Source organism: Phragmites australis, chromosome 9 (assembly GCF_958298935.1).
Source record: "Phragmites australis chromosome 9, lpPhrAust1.1, whole genome shotgun sequence".
NCBI lineage: Eukaryota > Viridiplantae > Streptophyta > Magnoliopsida > Poales > Poaceae > Phragmites > Phragmites australis.
In genome coordinates this window covers 14,267,459-14,293,964 of record NC_084929.1, presented here as the reverse complement: position 1 = coordinate 14,293,964, position 26,506 = coordinate 14,267,459, and the positions used below count along the sequence as shown (strand labels likewise).

Here is a 26,506-nt window from a genome sequence, read left to right as displayed (position 1 = left end):
AACGATGGACCCCCAGCCCGAGGGGAACGGGAACCTTACAGCCACCGCTGACCCAACCATAACTACAGCTGTGGGCGGCACCGAAGGGTTCTCTACCCCGGAGACCCAACAGCAGCAAGACGAGGCCCCCGCTGCGCCCCTAGGGGCTGCGACCGATGCTACCACCGAAAACATCGTTCTGCCCGAGCGGCAATCACGCTTGGCAGCACTCCTAGCCCTGATGGAGGAACTATAGACAGCCCTGCAGGTCGAGTAGCAAGCTGCCCACACTTTCGTCGCTGCTCCCGATATGGTCGACGTGGTTCCGACCCAAGCTCCAGGAATCGATGAACCCTTCAGCACAAGGACCCAACCCATTCGGTCTCCGGAGCCTCGGAGCCGGCGTCGTGAGGACCCCCTGCAAGACCATGACTCTCCCCTGTGGGCCGACCTGCAGCCCATGCCCTTCCCAGAGGGTTTTCAGTCCCCGAAGTTGATGAGAACAGCGGCCCGATCTTCCGATAGGTTCAATTGATTTCGTCGTGAGGACGTTGACGCTTGGAGGCTTTCAACCCGCAGATTGTCATCTCGCAATTCGTTACACCCGCACGACTGTCGTTATCAACCACGCTCGCACGCGATCGACCTTACCATGACGGTTATTGTTCCTGCAAGCAATTGAAGCAACTCACAAGAACAAGGAAGATGCAATCTAAATTGCTAATAAAGATGAAACACACGAGTTGGGGTTCCACAAACCGATGAACGGCGAAAAACTGACAAATTGTCTAGTTGTAATCTAAGCAAAACCCAAACCCTAGAAGAGGGCGGCTATCTATTTATAAGCTAGGAGGAGAAAGAATTCGGCCACAACTGATGGAGCTCGAATACAACTCAATTACAAGGCCCAAGGCCCAAACTGATTCGGATTGGAAGAGTGATGCGACTTGTTTTGCCAATTCCGGACAGCACAGAAGGTATTTAGAGATGAGGTCGGATCTGTATGAAAGTAGACTCTGCGACCTTTCTAACAAGTAATCATGGGCCTCAACCACCTTTCGGAATCAAGAGTTATGGTCGTTTGAATTTGGTGCTGTCTATAATTCCGATTCCGAATTGATCTTGGGGACAGAACTGGATTTATGCGCGGTAGCCCTCCGGTTACACTTGTGCTTATATGGATCTTCTCTCAGGTTCCTAAGGATAATAAAATCATCGCAATAAGTTCGTAGCATCCAATCCTTAGAAACATTTGTATGGACAGCGAGGAACGAGTTCACCTGATAATTAAGTTCTCGTGCACGAGCTCTTGTCAAAGGACCTTGAATTACAGCAGCGGGAGGAGGAATATTTGTGGTGCGTGTAACCGAAGGAGTGATGTCCTCATCATCCTCCCCCTCTTGAATTTGAGTCGTCCTCGACTCAATCTCATCTTGTTCTCCCACATACAGCTTTAAGTCTGAAACGTTAAATGTGGGACTAACCCCGAAATCTGCAGGCAACTCAAGCTTATATGCATTATCATTAATCTTCTCGAGTATTTTAAAAGGACCATCAGCTCGAGGCATCAATTTAGATTTCCTCAACTCGGGAAAATGATCTTTACGCAAGTGTAACCAAACAAGATCACCCGGTTCAAAAGTTAAATGTTTCCTACCCTGGCTACCATAAGCACGATATTTTTCATTCATCTTCTCAATATTTTCTTTAGTTAATTCATGCATTTTAAGAATCAGTTCAGCACGTGTCTTAGCATCAAAATTCAACTTTTCAGAAGTAGGCAAAGGTAGCAAATCAATAGGAGCATGTGGATTAAAACCATATACAACCTGAAACGGACTTACCTTGGTAGTGGAGTGGACGGACCTGTTGTAAGCAAACTCTATATGAGGTAAACACTCTTCCCACAGCTTCAAGTTTTTCTTCAAAATAGCCCGCAACATGGTAGATAACGTGTAGTTAACGACCTCCGTTTGTCTATCGGTTTGGGGATGACATGTAGTAGAAAACAGTAGCTTTGTTCCCAATTTATTCAAAAGTGACCTCCAAAAGTGACTCAAAAATTTCGCACCGCAATCTGAGACAATGGTATTGGGCACTCCATGTAGGCGAATAATTTCCCTAAAAAATAAATCAGCTATGTTTGTAGCATCATCGCTCTTGTGACAAGGTATAAAATATGCCATTTTTGAAAAATGATCAACAACCACAAAAATACTATCCCTCCCCCTCTTTGTTCTAGGCAACCCTAAAACAAAGTCCATAGAAATATCCTTCCAAGGTACACTAGAAACAGGAAGAGGCATATAAAAACCATGTGGATTTAAACGAGACTTAGCTTTATTGCAAGTAGTGCAGCGTGACACGTAGCGCTCGACGTCACGTCTCATCTTTGGCCAAAAGAAGTGGGCGGCCAGCACATCTTCGGTCTTATTTGCTCCAAAATGCGCCATCAAACCTCCTCCATGTGCCTCCTGCAACAACAAAAGACGAATGGAGCTAGCTGGAACGCATAGCTTGTTAGCACGATAGAGCAAATCATCATTCAACACATATTTATTCCATTCTCTTCCTTCTTTACAATGTTCTATCACTTCTTTAAAGTCCAAATCAGTAGCATACAAATCTTTTATTGTCTCCAAACCAAAAATTCTATGATCCAATTGGGACAACAAGGTATATCGTCTAGATAAGGCATCAGCAATGACATTTTTTTACCTTTCTTGTGTTTAATCACATAAGGAAATGAGTCAACAAATTCTACCCATTTAGCATGATGTCTATTCAATTTTGCTTGACTTCTAATATGTTTAAGTGATTCATGATCCGAATGTATAACAAATTCCTTGGGCCACAAATAATGTTGCCATGTTTCAAGAACACGAACTAAAACATATAATTCCTTATCATAAGTAGAGTAATTAAGACTAGACCCATTTAATTTCTCACTAAAATATGCAACAGGCTTACCTTCTTGAATCAATACACCACCTATCCCAATTCCGCTAGCATCACACTCAATTTCAAAAGTCTTACCAAAATCAGGGAGTTTGAGTAGGGGTGCTTGAGTGAGCTTCTCTTTCAAAAGGTTGAATGCCTTCACTTGTGCAGGACCCCATTGGAAAGGCACTCCTTTCTTTGTCAATTCATTCAATGGTGCGGCAATGGTACTGAAATCCCGTACAAAACGACGATAGAATCCAGCAAGGCCATGGAAGCTCCGCACCTGTGACACAGTAGTAGGCGTCAGCCAGCTTTGGATGGCTTCAATCTTTGCCTCATCCACCTCAATTCCCTGTGGTGTCACAACATAACCAAGAAACGCAACTCGATCGGTGCAAAATGTGCACTTCTCAAGGTTACCAAACAAACGTGCATCTCTTAAAGCATTAAAAACAGCACGTATGTGGTCAAAATGTAGATCATGTGACTTGCTATAAATCAAGATATCATCAAAATAAACCACCACAAATTTTCCAATAAAAGCACGTAAAACTTCGTTCATTAATCGCATTAGGTACTAGGTGCATTAGTTAACCCAAAAGGCATCACTAACCACTCATACAACCCAAACTTAGTCTTAAATGCGGTCTTCCATTCATCTCCAAGTTTCATTCTAATTTGGTGGTATCCACTCCGTAAGTCAATTTTAGTGAAAATTATAGCACCACTCAACTCATCAAGCATGTCGTCTAGCCTAGGAATAGGATGATGATACCTAATTGTGATATTATTAATGGCTCTACAATCAACACACATTCGCCAACTACCATCTTTCTTAGGAACCAAAATAACAGGAACATCACATGGACTAAGACTTTCTCGTACGTACCCTCGGTCCAATAAATCTTGGACTTGTCGTTGAATCTCCTTAGTCTCTTCTGGGTTGGTCCTATATGCAGCTCGGTTTGCAAAGTAGCTCCCAGAATCAAGTCAATTTGATGCTCAATTCCTCTCAAAGGTGGTAGTCCTGAGGGTATTTCACTTGGAAACACATCAGCATACTCCTGCAAAAGGTTAGCAACAGCAGGAGGCAAAGAGGGAGGCATATCCTCGAGTGTAAACAAGGCCTCTTTGCAAATCAAAGCATAGCAAAATGAATTATGTGCTAATAAATCAGAAATTTCAGATTTAGTAGCTAACATGGCAGCACCCTTCAACTTAATGGTGTCTTTCTTAGCATGTGTATTTTTGTTCTCATGTTGAAGTGGAAAAACATTTTTAGCTACAACCTGATTTTCAGATTTGTTATCTTTGCATTTTCTTTCATTTTCAGCACGTTCTACTTCATCTTTCAAAATTTCAGCAGGTGTCGTAGGCAACAACTTAATCTTCTTACCCTTATGTGAGAATGAGTAGGTATTAGCTCTACCATGGTGCAAAACATCGTTATCATATATCCAAGGCCTACCTAGCAACAAAGAGCACGCTTGCATAGGCACTACATCAAAGTCTGCACTGTGTTTATAATTACCAGCCGAAAATTGTACTCTCACAACTTTGTTTACCTTCAACTTACCATACGAATTGAACCATTGGATGTAGTAGGGGCGTGGGTGTGGCTGTGTGGTCAAGCCAAGCTTCTCGACCATCTTGGAACTGGCAAGGTTGTTGCAGCTACCTCCATCAATGATAACTCTGCAAGCTCTCTCCTTCACAAGAAATCTGGATTGAAACAAGTTGTGCCGCTGATTTTGCTCTGCTTTCCCCATTTGTGCACTTAGAACTCGTTGTACAACAAGGCTCACGTATCTCCCTGTATCAACAGCAGCTACTTGTTCCTCTCCATCATCAGCATCATTTTCTGTCTCGTCTCCTTCACCTGCAATGTTAGCAGCCAGTACATATTCATCCTCAATATCACTAGCACTTACATAACCACCATCTTCTGTTGCAATGTACGCGCGCTGACTTGGGCAGTCCTTCATGACATGGCCCATTCCCTTGCATCGGTGGCAAACAATCCCAGTTGTACGGCCCGTGGAAGCAACCGAAGAAGAACTCTTAGTGGGGGCCTGCACATTAGTAGATTTACTTACCTCAGTTGCATGCGACGGTGTAGTAGGTCCTGCTGAATGCGCCCTACTCGAGGAGGGGGTAGCAGACCGTGTAGCAGAAGGTGGAATGATTTTAACTTGCCCTGGTGTTGATCTTGGTGTAGACGTTCTTCCAAAATTGTTCTTTGGCCTTTGTTGTCATCCCTGCAATTCTTTTTCTACCAAACATGCAAGTTGGAACAATCTAGGAATATTATCATATTCTTTGTAATCTACTATGTCCTGAATTTCACATCTCAACCCTCCATAAAAGCGTAACAAAGCAGCCTCTTCGTCCTCAACAATATCACAACGTAACATACCAATTTGTAGCTCCTGATAATATTCTTCTACTGACCTATTGCCTTGAGCAGCGGCACCGAGGGAAAACCCAGGCCCGCTTCAAAGGAGGCCTCAAACACCACGATCTCATGGGCCAGAGGCTTCAGGACCTCCTCGTCCAGTGGAGGCCGAGCGACAGTTTTAGAGGGAATCTACCCCTCCCTGACCATCCGGTCGAGCTCCTCGTTATCGATGAAAGACACCCCCAGCAAGGTGGTTTGCTGGTGGGTGACTTTTGCTGGCACGCTAGAGCTCCACCCCTGGCGACAGCCCCATCAACGATGGGAAAACTAGCGCCACCTAAAGGTCTCCCGCCGCGGCTACTTCGGCGATCTCACTCACCGCCCAATTTTCGGCTCCACCCGGGGTACTCGAGCTAGCCATACGAACCACATGAGGATGTCAAAAGGCACTGGATTACAAGAAAGAGGAAGAGCAAGCAAACCACTGGCCCCACCCAAGGTACTCGAGCTAGCCATACAAACCATTCACGCAAAGCAAAAGACGCTGAAGACGAAAGGCAGATGGGAACGAGGAACTAGCGAAAGGGTCACTCTAGGTAATCCCTCTCCTTCTAAAAATAAGGAGCAACTTGACCCCCTAGGTGGCGGGCACATAACCAGTCGTTTTGCCTGCTAGGCCAGATCATGGGGGAGAGGAACCGCCCCGCATGACCCCCCAATGTCAAGACGCCACGCGTCCTACGTCTGCCTGACAGGGCGATATCGTGCCTTCCCCTAGGGCACATTCAATGCCCCCTGTCACCAACATCATCTAGCGTATCATTCCGATCACTCAGGTCAAACCTTCCAAGATAAGCCAAGCGATATATGGGACCACGAGCCATCAACCAGAAGCCAGGGACCACCGGAGGCCTTTCTCCAAAGAAACCGCGGGCCTGACCGCTCCGCTGGCCGCCCTCGCGAGGGGTTACTATTGGGGGACATTATTAAGGACCCCCGACGGCCCCTTGGCTTAACTAGCCCGGCCTCCCGAAGCCTCGGCCTCCCGAAGGCTCAGCCTCCCAAAGCCCAGCCTCCCGAAGCCCGGCCCCCCAAAACCTTGGTCTCCCGAAGACTCGGTCCCTCGAAGCTTCAGCCTCCCGAAGCCCCGACCTTCTGGAGTCTTGCCTCCCGAAGCCTTCACCTCCCGGAGCCATAACTCCCGAGAACCCCGTCTCCAGCTGCTCGGGCCGGATTCCTGGAGGATACCGGGTGAGTCATCAGGCCTTAGGAAAGATCTGCCAGAAGGGGAGCACCGATCATAATTTGCCTGCAAGGAAGTGAGTGGCAATAAATGCCTAGGCTGGTGGATGCCGCTCTAACACACCGGCATAATGGACGCTATCCTAACTCCCTTGACAGTGCGACGCCGGGCCACAGTTGGCAACCGTCTCACCCCTCAGGGTGCAGGCAGCGCGATGGTTACTATAGTAGATATTTATCTCCCAGGTAGGGTAGAAAGTAGTTATCTAGGATAAAGCCCATTAATTCGTTTAGATCCCAGATATTTGTACATTATGACAACTTGAACGCCAAGCTACGTACGGCCCTATAAATAGGAGCCATGGTCGCCTGGGCTAAAGGGGGCCAGACGGCAGAAAGACACAGAGGTGAAAAAACATCAAGTCACGCTATGATACTCCCTCAGATCGATCCATTTTTTCAACCATCAATACATTTTTTGTGTTCCTTCCTCTTAAACTTCATCTCCAAGCTTAAGTCTCCCCGTTAGAAGAAACTCTCGTCGTACTTGCTAGGACAAGATGAACTCTTACTCCAACAGATGTTAATTTGGTCTGAAAACTAGTCCCAAATGAGTGGATTTCACGTAAGTTATGACCAAGACGAAATGCAACCATAATGCACTGGACGGTCCTCTATGGTGTCAAAGGTCATGTTGGAGTATTTTTCCCATCCTTTTCCCTCCTTGTAGTGTGCATAGGGAACAACGAAATCTTGGTCATTAGCATATAAATCACGCAAACTCTCTAAACCAGGAACTTGCACATCTAAACGATTTAAAAGCACATTTTTCCTAGAAAGAGTATCAGCAACCACATTTTCTTTTCCCTTCCTATATTTTACAATGTAAGGAAACGACTCATTGAATTCCCCCACTTAGCATGACGACGGTTCAGTTTAGATTGACCTTGCAAATATTTTAAGGATTCATGGTCAAAATGTATAATAAACTCCTTATGCCATAAATAATGTTGCCAAACTTCTAGCACTCGCACTAATGCATAAAGCTCCTTATCATAGGCCAGATAATTTAATTGGGCACCTTTCAGTTTCTCGCTGAAGTATGCTACCGGTCTACCCTCTTGCAGTAAAACACCACCAATACCAATTCCACTATCATCACATTCAATTTCAAAAATCTTAATGAAATCAGGTGAAACAAGTAACGGTGCCTCAGTTAATCATTTCTTAAGCTCATCAAAAGCAGCTTGTTGTGCTTCCGCCCAACGGAATTCAACATTCTTTTTAGTTAATTTATTCAAAGGGGAAGCGATGGTGCTAAAATCTTTAACAAAGCGCCAATAAAAGCCCTAGTGTGACCATGAAAGCTCCGAATTTGATTATCATTCACAGGTGTAGCTTCAATTTAGATTTATCCACTTCTACTCCCTGTGCTGAAACCACATATCCTAGTAATATCACACGATCTTTGCAAAAAGTGCATTTTTCTAAGTTACCAAACAGCTTTGCATCATGTAAGACTTCTAGCACTTGGCTGTAAATCAAAATATCATCAAAGTACACAACTACAAATTTATCAATGAAATGTCTTATAACATGATTCATTAGTCGCATGAAAGTACTAGGTGCATTGGTTAAACCAAACGGTATGACTAACCACTCATACAAACCAAATTTTGTTTTAATGGTTGTTTTTCGCTCATCCCCTTCTTTCATCCTAATCTGATGGTAACCACTACGCAAATCAATTTTAGAGAAAATAACAGCACCACTCAATTTGTCTAACATGTCATCTAAGTGACGTATAAGGTGACGATATCGAATAGTGATATTATTAATCGCTCTACAATCTAGGCACATGCGCAATGTACCATCTTTCTTAGGAACCAAAATAACAGGAATAACGCAAGGGCTTAAGCTTTAGTGAACGTACCCTTTGGAGAGATGCTCTTGCACTTGTTTATGAATTTCTTTCATTTCGTCGGGATTGGTACGGTACGGTGGTCGATTAGGTAGCGTCGCGTCTGGAATCAAATCAATTTGATGCTCTATCCCTCCAATCGATGGTAAACCAGCAGGCACCTCCGTCAGAAACACATCGCTGAATTCCTGCAAAACACAAGAAACACCACTAGGTAGAAAATTCATGTCATTAGTCAAAAGTAATGCATCTTTGTACAGCAGTACAAAGTGCACCAAATTAGGATCCTTGCTGAATTCTCTCATCTCTGATTTGGTGGCTAGCATTACTAAATTATTCTCTCCCTCACTTCTCTTTGTACCACTCAGATTTTTCTTGTGGCGCTCACTCACCGAAGATGGAGTCACTCTATGTTTCTCTCGCTGTTTCTCACTCTAGACGTGCACCTCAATTTTCTGCATTGAAGAATTCATAATCTATTGTGGTGGAAGCGGCTTCAAGATGATCTCCTTATTGTTCCATCGGAATGTATAGCGATTGGTACACCCATCGTGAATAGCAGAATGGTCATATTTGCCACAGCCGTCGCAACAGCAAGTGACTAACCGTCATAGGCACAACATCCCAATCCACAATGTCGGTGTACTTCCTAATAGTAAATGTCACACGCACCATATAGGTCACCTTCACTTCCACTTTATCACTCAACCATTGCACATGATACACCTGTGGATATGGCAAATACTTCAAACCCAACTTATTGCACATGTCTTTGCTGGCCAAATTGTGACAACTACCTCCATCAATAATAACTTTGCACACCTTGCCATTATCAAGCTTTGCCCAAGTCTGAAATAAATTGCACCATTGTTCGAGTGACGGTGATGGCATTGCACTAAGCACTTTGGGTGTGCAAACAATGGAATACTGCTCAGTGTTAGGAAACTCTGGATCACACTCACATTGCTCTATCTCATCAGTGTGCAAAACTAGTGTTGCATCAAATAACTCGTCATCACTAGCAGAAACATACCCGTCATCTGTAATAAGCATAACCTTTGTATTTGGGCTATCTTTCTAAAAATGGCCAACTCCTTTGCACTTGTGGCAAACCAAGTCACCCCATAGAAGAGGCTGCGCTACCAGCAGGCTTAGCTTGGCGATGTGTCGGTGGTGGAGTACTCTCAGGCTTCTTACTAGCTGAACTGCGCATTGCTGAATTGCTTCCAAAATGAGTACTCTTATTTGGCTGACTTATATTGTATGGCTGCCCCACGCTTGCTGAAAAACGTGAACGGGCAGCAAACTTTGCATTTTCACTAACTTGACGCTCAGCTTCATGCGCTTGGTGCAACAACTCAATCATATCATTGTAAGGATGGTGATTGACGATGCGCTTGATGGCATAATTCATACCAGCTAGGAATCTTGCCATTGTTTGCTCTTCATTCTCATGCACATTAGCACGTATCATGATGGTCTCCATCTCCTTATGATACTCATCAATTGATTTAAGACCCTATCGTAGCCCTATCAACTTCTCAAACAGTGAGCATTTTTAGTGACAAGGAACAAAACGTGTACGCAAGTGTTGCTTCATTTGCTCCCATGTGATAATAGGCAACTCATGGCGCTCCATCCGCTTGTGAACAAACTACTCCCACCAATGTGTGGCACAATCATCCAATCCATTAGACGCAAGTAATAGCTTCTTCTCATTGGAATAGTTATTCATCCGGAATAGCTTATCAATTTCCAGTTCCCATGTAAGGTAATCTTCCACATCCGTACCACCTAAAAAGACAGGAATAGCAAATTTAGGTTTAGTAATAAAATCCTCATCGATGTTCTGTATATGGTGATGTATGTTGTTGTTGCGGTTGCGGGGCTGTCGCTCATCGTAAGCGTCAGCAGGGAAATCATCTTCGATGGAGAGCTCAACGTCGTCAGCCCAGCTACGTGCACCATGCATACGCGAAGCAGCATTATGAACGTCTATGTTGACACCTCCTCCTTAGGCGCCGTTAAAAACACCGTTGCCTCGACCACGCCCAGAAGCAACAAGACGTGTCATTGCATCTTGATGCACCGCCAAACGATGAGCTTGTCGTTGTCATCGTTCCTCATCCATGCGAATAGCGTGCTCCTCCTCGGTTTTGGTGTGCTGAACAGTTTGAGGGCCATGTACACTTGTGTCGTCAACTCGTAGACCCCTATGCACATGGAGATTTGCAAACATAGCACGCAACTCTTAGAAGTTGTTGAATTCTATACGCTGCTATGTGACCTCCTCCCCGAGTGTGTTCAATCCAGCAGGAACTTCCCCGAGCTCATCACGTACACCATTGTCACCATCTTAGAGTTACTTTTGAAACATCTCACACAGCCTAGTGTACTCAGACCATGAAACTGGTACATCCAGATTACGCGGATCCTCCTCTTGTCCTGACATGCCAAAAGCTCACAAATACCGAGTGAAAAATATATGTGGATATAAGTGGAACACTCAGCGCTCACAACTCACTGTTCTAAAACACACTATAGAAATGGTCATCCGTGCTGCCCCATCAGTGCCGGTTAGGCACAAACTAGCATTGATGAAGCATCAGTTTCGGCTCGTAACTTCCCATGCATGATCAATGGTCGAGCCCGGTTGAACCGGGTGCCGGTTATTAGAACGAACCGGCACTGATTGATAAGCACACGCCTAGGCAGCACGTGTAGCAAGTTGTTGTGGCCCGATCTTCTCGTAGGATCTGCGAACTTGATAAATTGTCGCTGCGTGACCTGGTGAAGAGGCAGCGCACCGCGAGGCTGTCCACGCGACGAACTACCGAGACAATCACCCTTCCACGTATCGACGAAACAGCCCACGCAATCACGCCCTATAGACGTGAAGGCACGAACTGGGTGAACCGCAGTTCGGCGTTCTACAACTCCCTCAGGGGTCGAAAGAACAAATGTTGCAAGCCTCTCAAGACTCACGCATAAACAAACTCCACGAATTTGTGTATTCTGAATTCAATAAAAATAATATCTGTCTTTTCATTGTCTAGTACAAGATATAGAGATAGGGGCGTTCAGCTTTGAGTAAATGGCTGCATGCGCATGCTCTAATGGATTTCGTGGCTGGTTCGCGCGTCTTTTCAGCTTCTGGCAGCAGTTACTAAAATGAGCATAACTCCTTATTGGGACGTCCAAATAATGAACCGTTTGATGGGCTGGAAAGTAGACTTGAAGACGCTTCCATCCACTTATAGAACACCGTCTAACTCCTTGTATTCTGTCCGCAGTGATGCTTGGAATTCGTACCATGTGTCAGTCATCTAGCTTCTGGTTGCATTCCCATGCTAAGGTGATGAACCACCATTTTATTCATGCACACCATAGGCTTCTTGGTTCAGATGTCCAGAGGCTTGAATCCATCTTGATCCCATGCTGGTTCATACACTCCATCATTCCTAAGGACATTGAAACAAGAACTCAAAAGCATAGGCTCATTCAACATAGACTGATTATTAAACATAAGGTTAGCGTTCACCTGAGAATGAATTTCCTTCTGCAATTGTTTAGCTCTACTCCTTGTAATTGGACCAGCTATATCAAGTGGAGTTTCATTTGAAGATGAGTGAATGCTAGGCATGTCCTCATTAGCCTCCCCCTCTTGAGAAGGAGTCGTCCTCGACTCAGGCTCACCAACAAATGGAAGCAAGTCTTTGACATTGAATGTTGTACTCACATTGGAATATTCAGGTGGCAGCTCAATTTTGTAAGCATTATCATTTATCTTTTGGAGAACCTTGAACGGACCATCACCCCGAGGAGATAACTTACTCTTACGCTGTTGGGGAAAGCGATCCTTTCGTAGATGCAACCATACAAGATCTCCTGGCTGAAATGTAACCTTCTTCTTACCTTTGTTTGCTTGCTTTGCATATTGTGCTGATTTCTTCTCAATATTCTTTCTTGTCTCCGCATGTAACCGCTTGATAAAGTCTGATCTTTTTGTGGCATCCAAGTTAACTTGTTCCTGTAATGGTAAAGGCAAAAGATCCATGGGAGTATGCGGTTTAAACCCATAAACTATTTCAAATGGACAAGAGTTTGTTGTGGAATGGACTGCCCTGTTATAAGCAAATTCAACATGTGGAAGGCAGTCTTCCCAGAGCTTCAAATTCTTTTTCAACACAGCACGCAACATGGTTGACAAGGTACGGTTGACAACTTCAGTTTGCCCATCCGTTTGTGGATGACAAGTGGTTGAAAATAACAACTTTGTGCCAAGCTTAGCCCACAATGTCTTCCAAAAGTAGCTGAGAAATTTTGTATCCCGGTCTGAAACAATAGTCTTTGGAACTCCATGTAAACGAACAATCTCCCTGAAAAACAAATCAGCAACGTGTGAAGCATCATCGCTCTTATGACAGGGGATAAAATGTGCCATTTTAGAAAAGCGATCTACAACAACAAAAATAGAATCCCTCCCCCTCTGAGACCGAGGTAACCCCAGAACAAAGTCCATAGATATATCTTCCCAAGGTACATGTGGAATAGGTAATGGAGTATATAAACCATGGGGATTGAGGCGGGACTTAGCTTTCAAGCAAACGATGCAGCACCCAACGTGCCGCTGGACATCACGTCGCATATGTGGCCAAAAGAAATGATCGGAGAGCATGTCCAATGTCTTTTTGACACCAAAATGACCAGCTAGTCCACCTTCATGTGCTTCCTGCAAAAGAACTGGGCGAATCGAACAAGTTGGGATGCATATTTTGTTAGTCCGAAATAAGAAGCCATCATGCACATAATATTTATCCCAACCTTTTCCATCAATGCAACGAGAGAAAGGTTCTTTAAAATCAGCATCAGCAGCATAAAGTGTTTTAATGGATTCCAAACCAAGCACTTTTGTATCTAGTTGTGTAATCAATGCACATCTTCTAGACAAGGCATCGGCAACAATGTTATCTTTACCACGCTTATGTTTGACAACATAGGGAAACGTTTCAATGAACTCAATCCATTTAGCATGTCGACGGTTCAGCTTGCCTTGGCTTTTAAGATATTTCAAAGCTTCATGATCAGAATGGATTACAAATTCTTTAGGGAACAAGTAATGTTGCCAAACTTCCAAAACACGAACTAACGCATAAAGCTCCTTGTCATAAACTGAGTAATTTAGATGTGGACCATTTAGCTTTTCAGAAAAGTAGGCAACAGGTTTACCTTCTTGCAGCAGTACACCTCCTATGCCAATACCACTTGCATCACATTCGATCTCAAATGTCTTACCAAAATCAGGAAGTTGTAGCAGCGGTGCTTCACAAAGCTTTGTTTTCAGCTCATTGAAGGCTTGGTCTTGTTCATCTCCCCACTTGAATGGAACATCCTTCTTTGTCAAATTATTGAGGGGTGCAGCGATCATGCTGAAATCTTTAACAAAACGCCTGTAAAAACCTGCAAGACCATGAAAGCTTCGAACTTGGCTCACATTTACCGGTGTAGGCCAATCCTTTATTGCTTTAACCTTCTCTTCATCAACCTGAATACCATCTGCGGAAACAACAAAGCCAAGGAAAACAACACGGTCTGTGCAAAAGGTGCACTTAGCAATGTTGCCATACAATTTCTCTTCCCTCAAAACAGCAAGTACTTGACGGATATGATCAAGATGTTCATCAAATGATTTGCTATAGATCAGAATATCATCAAAATAAACAACTACAAACTTGCCAATGAAAGCTCGTAAAACATGATTCATTAAGCGCATAAAAGTTGAAGGAGCATTTGTCAAGCCAAATGGCATCACAAGCCATTCATAGAGACCAAATTTAGTTTTAAACGCTGTTTTCCATTCATCACCAAGTTTCATGCGGATTTGATGATAACCACTACGCAAATCTATCTTGGTGAAAATGATAGAACCACTCAATTCATCTAACATGTCATCAAGTCGTGGAATGGGATGGCGATATCGAACAGTTATAGCATTGATAGCACGACAATCAACACACATGCGCCAAGAGCCAGCTTTCTTTGGGACTAAAAGAACGGGAACTGCACATGGTGATAAGGATTCACGAACATACCCTTTGTCCAAAAGCTCTTTTACCTGTCGCTGAATTTCCTTTGTTTCTTCAGGATTGGTGCGGTAGGCTGGACGATTTGGAAGCGAAGCACCTGGTACTAAATCAATTTGATGCTCAATTCCACGGAGTGGAGGAGGTCCAGCTGGTATCGGGAAAAACATCTTCGAAGTCCTGTAAGAGATCAAGAACAACACTAGGCAGCGATGAAGGTAAATTGTTAGTTGAAAGTAGGACCTCCTTGTGCAAGAGCACAAAGAATGGGGCTGTGGTGTTTCTCACTTCTCTCAAATCACTCTTGCTCACAAAGAGACACTCAGTGTGGCGTGGCTGTTTAGGAATGGCATGAGGTTTTATGTGGCTGGATGGGTTAGAACTCTCTCCCTTACTTGGGTTGGGGGTCTCACTCAATTTTCTTTTGTCTGATTCCTCTCTTTTCTTGCGAGCCATATCTGAAGTATGTATCTCCTCTGGAGATAATGGAACAAGAACCACCTTCTTGTCATTGTGAATGAAAGTGTATTTGTTAGACTGTCCAAAATGCACCGAGTCCACATCAAATTGCCAGGGCCGACCAAGCAGCAAATGACATGCTTGCATGGGGACAATATCACAATCAACCTCTCCATGATAATCACCAATAGAAAATGACAAACGAATCATCGCTGAAACCTTAACTGTCCCAGAATTATTCAACCATTGCATATGGTCTGGATGTGGATGGCGACGTGGCTGCAAACCAAGCTTATCAACAAGCAAAGCACTAACAATATTATTGCAGCTCCCACCATCTATGATGAAACGGCACACTTGTCCTTTCACTTTGCATCGGGATTGAAACAAATTATGGCGTTGTCCTTGTTCAGCAGCAACAAATTGAGTGGAAAGAACTCGCCTAACCACCAAAGAAGGAGATGGTGTGTTCATTATAGAAGGCTTCAAATCAGGAAAATCAGCAAGCAACTCATCAAAATCAGCACTAGTAATCTCGTCGGAAGATGGAGAAACTACATCGTGTAATATGTCATTGTGAGCAAAAGTTGGAATAGGTTGAATGGCTAAACAATTCAGACCTAGCTCAAATGTACCATCCTCTGCTGAATACTCACAAGTGTCAAGATTAAGATCTGCAAATACAGTGGTAAACTCGTCCTCCTCTTCACTTTGTGAATCATAAGAACCATCAGCAAGTGCAATAATAGTACGACGATTGGGACATTCAGCTTGCTTATGCCCATGACCACCACACTTAAAACACTCAATCTTGCTTGTCTTGCGTTGGGTGGCTGCAGTAGAAGAAGTGGGCTGATTTGAACTCACAGCTTTACCTTTCGCATCCAATTGTTTCGAAGAAGTTGGAATAGATCTATTTGCTCCACGAGATGAGGATTTGGGCGTTGCAGCTCCTTGCTGTTGGAATTGAGGCGTGACATCCCCTTGCTGTTGGGAATGACGCCATGAAGCATTGTATTTGTAAGACGTAGCAACTTGCCGTTCAGCCCTCTTTGCAAAATGAACCAACTCAGTGAGACAAGTGTAATTTGTCATATCCACTTTATCAGCAATGGATTTATTGAGGCCAACCATAAACCGGGCCATTGTGGATTCCTCATCTTCAGTTATCCCTGTACGAAGTAAACACATTTCCAATTCTTGAAAATATTCATCAACAGTACGAGTACCTTGCACAAGACGTTTCAGCTTCAAATGTAGGTCACGAGAATAATATGCAGGAACAAAACGACGTCGCATTTCCCTCTTCATGTCTTCCCAAGTTATACGGTCATACCCAACTCTATGATATTCAGTACGGATCTGATTCCACCAAGTTATGGCATAGCCTTTGAACTCAATGGCTGCAAGCTTTGCCTTCTTTTCAGCAGGGTATTCATACAAATCAAATAGTTGCTCCACTTTGGTTTCCCATTCAAAGTAATCATCAGCATTCTCCTTGCCGCTGAATGGAGGAATGGACACTTTAACCTTGCCCAAACCATCATCATTGTGACGTCGTTCATGATGACGCCGACGGTGATCACCATAACGACCACGGGTTCCAAAACGGCCAAAGTTGTCACCACCATGATCATCATATGCACCACGGCGACCATAAGGATCACCTCCATGTTCAGCACTATAATTTGAAAACGTTTCAGCATCAAAATCAGGAGGATGCCCAACAGGGACACGTCGTGCACGACCAAAACCAGCAGCAAATCCTCGGCCACGGCCACCTGCAAAGTTATCAAAACCAGCAGCGAATCCTTGGCCACGACCACCACCACCGCCACCGGCATGTTGATCATCATCCTCAATGTGTTCATCATCATGAGGTGGATGCTCCCCGTGTTGCTGCTGTAGTGATTGTTGAAGCGCTTGCATCCCTTGCATCAATTGTTGCATTTGTGCACGCACTTCCTGAATTTCTTGAGCAGAAACAGTGTGAGAAGGGGAATCTTCATTTCCTGCCATGTTAGTAACAAAGGGAGAAAGTAATAGGACAAAATATATGTGGAATCACTCCCTCACCACTTACAAAACAAGTTCTTTCTCTCCCTGAAAAGAGCAAGAACCGGGGCTGCAATTTGTAGTGGAAGAGTGATTGTAACAGCGACGACGGTGCAACAACTCACGGTGCTTTTTAAGTGGAGCTTGGTGGGGTAATATGTAAGTGGAATGCGCTGAAAAATGTAGTGATGCAAAACCGAATAATAATCCAAGAACACAAGTCTAAGTTGCTGAATATAAAGGAAAAGATGCACAAAGAAAGGAACAAGATGTAGGAAGTGGATAGATGAACACCAATTGCACCAAACAAAACTTGTTGCTGCCCAAACCCCTTTTTGGTGTGCTGAACACAATTCTCTTTTATTTCTTTTCTTTCCTTTTTTTTTTTGAACAAGAACTCGTTGTTTTCAGTCCTTCTTTTGACCAATATACATCTTTTCTTTTAACATTTGTGACAACACAGCACAACTTTCAACTGAGGGGGCGCACAAGGATCAACCAAGATGGATGGTGCAGCACAAAAACAAGAAACTCGGGAGGGGAATATGTGGCGGGTAGAAAACAAGGGTGGGACGGGTGGGTATTTTTTTGTTTATATATATGCAGCAAGCAATGACGATCAGATCAAGGATGGGATGGAACAAAGATATCAGCTAGAACGATGAGGGGGAAAAAAAATTCAGCAACTAGACAAATCTTAAAGGATTAAAACTCGATAAAGCAAACTACAAAATCAGTAGCACGTATGAATTTGGGCTGTAGGTTTTCTTTTTGGCTATTAGTGGACAGTAGGTATATAAAATCTATCCTACCAAAAACAAGAACAATCCTACTGAGGAAACGGAGGCTTTGATACCAGATGATAAGCACACGCCTAGGCAGCACGTGTAGCAAGTTGTTGTGGCCCGATCTTCTCGTAGGATCTGCGAACTTGATAAATTGTCGCTGCGTGACCTGGTGAAGAGGCAGCGCACCGCGAGGCTGTCCACGCGACGAACTACCGAGACAATCACCCTTCCACGTATCGACGAAACAGCCCACGCAATCATGCCCTATAGACGTGAAGGCACGAATTGGGTGAACCGCAGTTCGGCGTTCTACAACTCCCTCAGGGGTCGAAAGAACAAATGTTGCAAGCCTCTCAAGACTCACGCATAAACAAACTCCACGAATTTGTGTATTCTGAATTCAATAAAAATAATATCTGTCTTTTCATTGTCTAGTACAAGATATAGAGATAGGGGCGTTCAGCTTTGAGTAAATGGCTGCATGCGCATGCTCTAATGGATTTCGTGGCTGGTTCGCGCGTCTTTTCAGCTTCTGGCAGCAGTTACTAAAATGAGCATAACTCCTTATTGGGACGTCCAAATAATGAACCGTTTGATGGGCTGGAAAGTAGACTTGAAGACGCTTCCATCCACTTATAGAACACCGTCTAACTCCTTGTATTCTATCCGCAGTGATGCTTGGAATTCGTACCATGTGTCAGTCATCTAGCTTCTGGTTGCATTCCCATGCTAAGGTGATGAACCACCATTTTATTCATGCACACCATAGGCTTCTTGGTTCAGATGTCCAGAGGCTTGAATCCATCTTGATCCCATGCTGGTTCATACACTCCATCATTCCTAAGGACATTGAAACAAGAACTCAAAAGCATAGGCTCATTCAACATAGACTGATTATTAAACATAAGGTTAGCGTTCACCTGAGAATGAATTTCCTTCTGCAATTGTTTAGCTCTACTCCTTGTAATTGGACCAGCTATATCAAGTGGAGTTTCATTTGAAGATGAGTGAATGCTAGGCATGTCCTCATTACTGATACTTCAGTGCCGGTTTGTAACTATGAGCCAGCACTGATACTGAGTATGTTCATTTTACAGGCCGGCACTAATAATTATACATCTATTAAAGGCTCGCACCTTCTTCTCCCGCCAGCAGAAAGCTCTCCCGCCATTTGTTGGAGCTCTACCTTGCGCTTCGGGTCAGCCGGACGAGGAGCTGCGGCTCACGTCACCCTGGACCCCTCCCTTAGGTGGAAGGCTGACAAGGAGCTCGGCCGCGCCCTCTCCATCCTTCTTCTCCGGCCGGCCGGGCACCTTGCGAGCTCTCCTCTACCTCCACGCCGACTACAGCCACCTCCGGCCACTCTCTGACCTTGCTGAAGGTATGGTGACATCCCCCTCCTTCTTAAGCAGCTCATGCTCTCCTCACTTTCTCTCTATTCCTCGCCGGTTCACCTAGATTGTAATAAAATGAGTGAAACTAATTTTGTTGTGTTTGGAAAAGAGTGAAACTAAATTTGTTAAGATTATAAAATACGTAGAAAAATAATTAGAGCTCGGAAAAGGGTGAAACTAATTTTGTTGTGTTCACATTGATGTAATATACATGTTAAAAATACAAGCACACTTGAAAAGTGTACTGAAATTCCTTTATTCCATTAATTGTGCTATAAATTATTAATTCCATAACTAATTAAGGAGAAATCCAAAAATGATGACACCAACTTTGTTAAGCTTTTCTTATCATCCTTTGTACAGAAAAACACTATCAAGTTATGAAATAGTTGATTAACATAATTTCTTCGTTAATGTTTTACTAACTATTTACGTTTCATTAATTTAAAAACACATAAAATGGAAAAACATTGTTCTTAAGACTTCTCTAGATAGATTAAAACCTAGCTCCAATTTTCTAGTAGTGATTTAAGAAAAAGAATATTTAAATCACCTCTAAATAGATTACAACCTAGCTCAAATTTTCTAGTAGTGAATTAAAAAAGATTAACATATTGAATATGAATATTGTGCTGTAGGGATGGCAAATCCACCTGCTAGTCGCAAGCGGACGCGGCAGTATTTAGAAGGTGGGTCCTCTAATCGAGATCAAGTGCCGGAAGGTGATGGGTCATCTGACATGGAGCAATCAAGATGCGAGGTAATTCAATAAATTAGATTTGCATATTGAAATATTGTATGGTTATCATTTCTTTGGCTTTTTATTGATTGGTAAAACTAATGATAATCATAAATTTGCAGATGGACTGAACATGGATGTACAACTCTGACCGTCGCGGCCAACAGTTGTTTCATGCTGTGGATGCTTTTTTGAGGGCCGCCGTGGCATACAGAAAGCCAAAAAAGAAGAGTGATGATCACTATATATGTTGTCCCTGCGTTGATTGCAAGACTGAGATGCAGTTCTTAGGCATAGAGCAGATCCGTGCACACTTGCTTCGCAGGGGTTTCAAGCCTGGCTATATCTGCTGGACCACGCACGGTGAACATGAGGAGGTTGTGCATGAAGAGCAGCCCACAGTCGAGGAAGACAGAGACAACGATATGACGGCTGACGAAGACATCAATATGTCGGTGTTCGAAGATACTTTTGTTGGCAACGATGATGACGACCTACACGAAATGTTGCGCAATGCGGAGGGAGACTTCACCAGTGATAGGCAACACAAAAAGTTTGAGTGCATGAAGGAGGACATTAAAACACCGGTGTTCCCGGGCTATAAGGAAGAGCACAACAAGTTGCATGTTGTGCTGACATTTTTGCAAATGAAGTCTAGCAATGGTTGGTCTGATAAGGGCTTCAATGAGTTGTTACGATTCATGAGGGACTTACTTCCAGAGGGCAACGAGCTGCCTAAAAACATGTACCACGCCAAGCAGATTATCTGTCCGTTGGGGTTGGATGTAGAGAAAATACATGCTTGTCAAAATGACTGCATGTTGTTTCGCAACGGGGATACAGACTTGGAAGCGTGTCGCGTTTGTGGTGTATCAAGGTACAAGCACAACGTTGACGATATTGATAGCGATGACGTAGGGGAGAAGATGAAGGATAAAAGACCCCCCACTAAGATGGTTTGGTATTTCCCTATAATCTCTCGTCTGAAGCAATATTTTGCCAACAAAGCGAATGCCGAATTGATGCAATGGCACGCCGAAGGTCGCAAGAAAGACGGAATGCTTAGACACCCTGTTGATGGAATGCAATGGAGGAACTTCGATACAGAATACAAGGAATTCAATGCTGAAGTGAGGAGTATAAGGTTCGGGTTGAGTCAGATGGGATGAATCCTTTCGGCAACATGAGCAATAGTCATAGCACTTGGCCCGTGACTCTCTGTATCTATAACCTTCCATATTGGCTGTGTATGAAGCAGACGTTCCTTATGATGCCTTTGCTGATCAGTGGCCCGAATCAACCTGGCAACAATATAAATGTGTATCTCCAATCATTGCTTGATGATCTCCTTGTACTATGGACAAATGGCGTACGAGTGTGGGATGAATACAAACGCGAGCATTTCAACCTACGCGCAATGTTGTTCGTAACGATTCAGGATTGACCTACTCTTGCAAACCTATCGGGAAAGAATTTAAAAGGCTACAATGGATGTGTCTGGTGCTTGGATGAAACGAAGGGGTTGTGGCTGAAGAATTGTAAGAAAATGGTATACATGGGTCACCGTAGGTTTCTGCGCCCGGATCACTCGTACTGCAGGAATAAAAGAGCTTTTGACGGGGCGGTGGAGGCTCGTCGCGCTCCGAAGCTTCACACTGGGCAGCATGTATATAAGATGGTAAAGAATCTTAAAGTTGTCCTTGGAAAGGGGAAAGGCAGTACAAAATTCCCAGCTGGAAAACTCGCTCCTATGTTTAAGAAGAGATCAATTTTTTGGAACCTACCTTATTGGAAGCACTTGATGGTCCGACACGCGATCGACGTCATGCATGTAGAGAAGAATGTGTTTGATAGCTTGATTGGTACCTTACTGGACATACCTGCCAAAACAAAAGATACACTCAATGCACGGTTGGACCTGGAAGATATGAAGCTAAGGAAAATTCTACATCCTAAAATCCTAGGCAACGGGGCAAACGAACTTCCCACGGCTTGCTACACCCTAAGCAAGGAAGAGAAGATGAGCCTGTGCAGTTGCTTGCATGGAATCAAAGTTCTGACCGGTTACTCCTCCAACGTAAAGAGATTAGTGACCATGAAAACTTTGAAGTTAGTTGGCATGAAGTCTCATGATTGTTACATGATAATGAAACAGTTGCTTGCTGTTGCAATTAGAGGTTTCTGCCGGATAAGGTCCAAGACCCAATTATAAAGTTGTGTTCATTTTTCAACACAATTTCACAGAAGATCATCGATCCGACCAAACTAACAAAGCTGCAGGAAGACGTGATCCATACTATATGCCAGCTTGAGAATATTTTCCCTCCATCATTTTTTGACATAATGTCCCATCTCATTGTTAACATCGTGCATGAGATAAAGTACCTTGGCCCTGTGTTTCTGCATCAGATGTATCCTTTCAAAAGGTTCATGTCAGTTCTGAAGAAATATGTTGGTAACCGAGGTCGGCTGGAAGGTTGCATGGCCTAAGGCTGGGGAATGGAGGAGGTCGTTGAGTTCGCCATCAACTACATGGATCTGAAAGCAATTGGTAAGCCTGTATCTCGCCATGAGGGAAGGCTTAAGAGGAAAGGGACGCTAGGTCACAATTCAGTCCGTTCCGACTATTATGTTTCATTCACCCAAGCACATTTCACGGTTTTGCAACAAGAAAATGTAGTGGACCCGTATGTTCCAGCGCACGTGCAAATGCTACGGTCCACAAATCCAACAAGGTCAGACAATTGGATTGCAAGAGCACACATAGATAATTTCGGCAATTGGTTAAGTAGACATGATGGATAAAGATACAAATGATGCACTGTTGGAAATGCTGACTAATGGGCTGTCAACTATGATTCATACATACAAAGCATACGACATTAACGGCTATATATTTTATACGAGAGCACAAGACAACAAGAGCACTAACCAAAATAGATTGATGCGTACGACCGCGGTGGCAACAGGGAGACCTACTATGGAATCATAGTGGAGATTTGGGGCTTCAATATGGAGAACAGTTGAAGGTCCCCCTGTTCCGATACCAATGGGTCAGTCTCCTAGGTGGAGTGAAAACCGACAAGTACGGTATGACTATCGTCAACCTCAAACTCGTCGGATACAGAGAACAACTATTCGTGCTTGCCAATGATGTTACTCAAGTCTTCTATGTAAAGGACACAGACCCAGTTAACAAGGAGGAATGCCATGTGGTTCTACAAGCAAAAAGAAAGATAGTCGTGTTGAGGATGTTGTCGACGAGGAAGACTACAATCAATTTGACGATCTGCCTCCTTTCGGAGAGAATGTCGACCTACCTCTCATTGATGACACTGAGGAACCTACATACATACGCCGTAATCATAACGAAGCTATAATCGTTAAATGAAAGCCGCTTTGATGTAATAATTAATTTAGGGGATGTAAAAAAGTGAGGTCGATATTTTGTAACAACTTGATGTTTTGTGTTATTTCACTCGAAATCGATCTACAGTCAACGACCACCTCAAACATCGTTAGACAGCTAATTAAATATCAGAAAGTATATGCTTTGACTATTAAAATAATTATTAGAAATCTAATTAGAAAGCTGATTTTTTAACATAAAACAAGTTAAAACGGTTTTATAAAATTTATTTGCATTTTCTAAAACTATTTTCCAGATTACAGCATTTATTTTATAACATTAAAACTATTTATTGGACTGCAAGGGGAAAAATAATTATTAGTGCCGGTTTAATGAAGGAATCGGCACTGATCTTCTACTATCAGTGCTTGGTTAGGTTTACAACCGGCACTGATACTCCAAGTTTCAGTGCTGGCTGGAACAAGAAACTGGAACTGATAAGGGGCTTATAAGTGCCGGTTGTGGTATATAACCGGCACTGATACTCCTCCACCATATATACGCCGAACACTTAGCAGTGCGCTATCCCCATTCGCACCATTCACCAGTTAAGCCCGCCATCGCTCCTCTGCGCTGTGCCGATGCGCTGCCCCGCCGAACCCCGACGCACCGCCCATCGTCCCGACGCGCCGCCCCGTCGCTTCGTCCCCGACGCGCCGCCCCGTAGTCGGCTGCCGCCTCCACCCGTCGCCACCCCGACACCGGCGGCCTCCTCCAGACGCGCCACCGCGGTGAGTCCCGACACGCCGCCCCATAGTCGGTCGAGCCCCGACGTGCCGACCCGTAGTCGGCCACCGCCTCCTCCTGTCGCCACCCCGACGCCAGTGGCCTCCTCCAGACGCGCTCAGGTACGTGCGCAAAATATTACAACTGGCAATACACAGTTTCAAGAATAGTGATGGAAGAACCAAACCATAATAAATTAACACATAGATAAACCCAACTACAGGAAATCATGCAATTATTGATAAGATGCAGTCATGGGTGACAGGAAAAGGTCAGAACTATAAAACCGGGAGATATAAATTTCCATGTTCTTGCTATGGTGTGTTATTTCTATGTAACTTGTGGCAGGAAATATTTTTCAAAGAGAAGAACAAAACTTGTAACCTCACTTGAATCAGCCTGTGCCATTATAGCTGTAAGTGGATCATCCCTTTTCAATCGACTCTCCTCATTAGGCATGATCGCATCCTTCAAGGGGCATTCCCGGTCTACATTCTGGTGGCCGTAGTTTCCACATCTTAAACATCTAACATTACGAACTTCAACTCCAAATGGTTTAATCCTCACAGGAGCACTTGTGTCCAACCTGAAAATAAGAGCAAAACACATAAATGATAAGAAAAGGCTTAACTAGAGAAAACATAAAAAAGAAAATAAAATGTAAAATGAATCTCTTGTTTTGTTTGGTATTCAGTTTCCAAAAGAACAGACAGGAAGTATTTCGTGTTTCATTTTGCATGGTTGTTATCACTAAACAAGTAGGCGAAGTACCTTGGAGCATTTTTGAGAACTTCAAATTCTTGTTCTGTTGGCAATGTCCGACCGAAAACATCTTTCGGCCTATTTTTCTTATCTGCACCTGACTGGGACTTTTCAAGTCCCTTATCAGGCCTACAAGAGAAGGTAACACATGATGCAAAAGCAAAATAGGAAAAAATAGGAAAGATTTTTTTAAAACTACTTATTACAGCTGCGAGCTAAATACTCTCCAAGCCTTTATCAGAACTCAGACAGCTAAAGGAAAGTAGAAAATTCTTTTAAAAAAAGTAACTCATGAAAGGAAACACACACACACACACACACATGACTTACATTAAAGAGGTACTTGCTGCTGCAGCACCTTGAGCCATGTCCCCTGGATCTGACCTCTTCTTCCCATCTTCAATTTCAGCTGCTTTTGCACTCTCTGCATTGTAGCCAGGTGGGCGCACGTACATGAAACTCACAGATTTCATTACCTCCATCTGAACTTAAAAAAACAAATTGAACATTAATGACACCAATTCTTCATGAGTGGTAACAGTAGGATAATTCTTCAGGGTTTTTCAGGAAATGCACAATTTCCATTATTTCTTGTTTCGCTTCATCACAACCAGCTACATCCTTAAAGAACACCTGCAACATACAACAGATACAACGATTACTAGAGAAGCATCATATGTACATGAGCCAAGCCAAGGCTCCTGCACAACTACATACCTGATAACGCTATGACAGTACAAGCATTTCACATACCAAGGACACTATTTCAAGAGTCAGATTTTAAAATAGCCATGGAATAAATAGGAAACAGAAACTAACCTTGTTTTTTGAATTTTTGTCCATCTTTGTCACTTGAGCTTTTCTAATATTGAAAATACCACGAGCTCCTCCCCCAGGACCACCCCCAATACTAAATCCACCTTGCAACCTTTTCCCCACCATATAAATTAATCCAACAAGAAAAGCTGTTGGTGCAAACATCATCAGTTCCTGGAACCAATTTATTTCAGAAGTATAAGTAACTGGAATATAATCATGTGGATCTCTCCCCAGTGCTTCCTGGGCCTCTTCTAACTTCTCTTCAAAGGAGTCGACGCTTCCAATGTTAAAGTAATACTTGTATCTGCTAGGAGTCTCTCTACCAGGAAATGGCTGGTTGTGATATGGATATCACCGTCCTGGCTTTGGTTGCTTGTGGGTGAACACCTGACATAAACTTTTGCAACTGATTTGTTTGAAACAACAATGTGGTCAACTAACCCTGGTTCCAATAACTTGTTCTTGAATTCTTGGAAGCTTATCTGCACAAAAGTTACATGCAAATGATCCTGAAAATGGACTAAGGAAATAAATAAGTAAATTAACCATCACACTGCATCAGCACTGATATGAGACTAAAAATAAAGCACCTGGATATGCTCCCCACGTCATAATCTTAATAAGGAAATGCCATCAGTTTGTGATTCTTAATTATAGGGAGGTCCTTGTGCATATCATGCTATTAAGCAATAGCATATGATGGCATCATCTCCACAAGATCAACTATGCAGTTACCACTTTTCAGTTGTCTATGACATAAGGAATCGTGAATTAATCAGCATCCAATAT

The 26,506-nt window shown here is 43.4% G+C and overlaps 1 protein-coding gene and 2 pseudogenes across 1 annotated transcript; all 3 read right to left on the bottom strand.

Moving 5' to 3' along the window:
• Window positions 1–11,883: 11,883 nt before the first annotated feature.
• Window positions 11,884–17,044, bottom strand: LOC133928008 (uncharacterized; annotated as a pseudogene).
• Window positions 17,045–24,413: 7,369 nt separating this feature from the next.
• Window positions 24,414–25,380, bottom strand: LOC133928007 (uncharacterized zinc finger CCHC domain-containing protein At4g19190-like). The gene is made up of 3 exons (XM_062374308.1): window positions 25,229–25,380; window positions 24,908–25,027; window positions 24,414–24,722 (listed from the first exon to the last, which is right to left on the bottom strand). Exons 1-3 carry the CDS (start codon window positions 25,378–25,380, stop codon window positions 24,467–24,469), a joined length of 528 nt encoding a protein of 175 aa, XP_062230292.1. The 3' UTR covers window positions 24,414–24,466.
• LOC133928006 (ATP-dependent zinc metalloprotease FTSH 8, mitochondrial-like) lies at window positions 25,251–26,241 on the bottom strand (annotated as a pseudogene).
• Window positions 26,242–26,506: the final 265 nt, after the last annotated feature.

Excerpts from the sequence above, each read along its gene's own strand:
- LOC133928007 (XM_062374308.1), bottom strand. The coding sequence starts at position 25,380 with ATGGAGGTAATGAAATCTGTGAGTTTCATGTACGTGCGCCCACCTGGC. Across the intron at positions 25,028-25,228 it reads GCAGCAAGTACCTCTTTAAT|GCCTGATAAGGGACTTGAAA; the intron begins GTAAGTCATGTG and ends CTTCTCTTGTAG. Across the intron at positions 24,723-24,907 it reads GTTCTCAAAAATGCTCCAAG|GTTGGACACAAGTGCTCCTG; the intron begins GTACTTCGCCTA and ends TCTTATTTTCAG.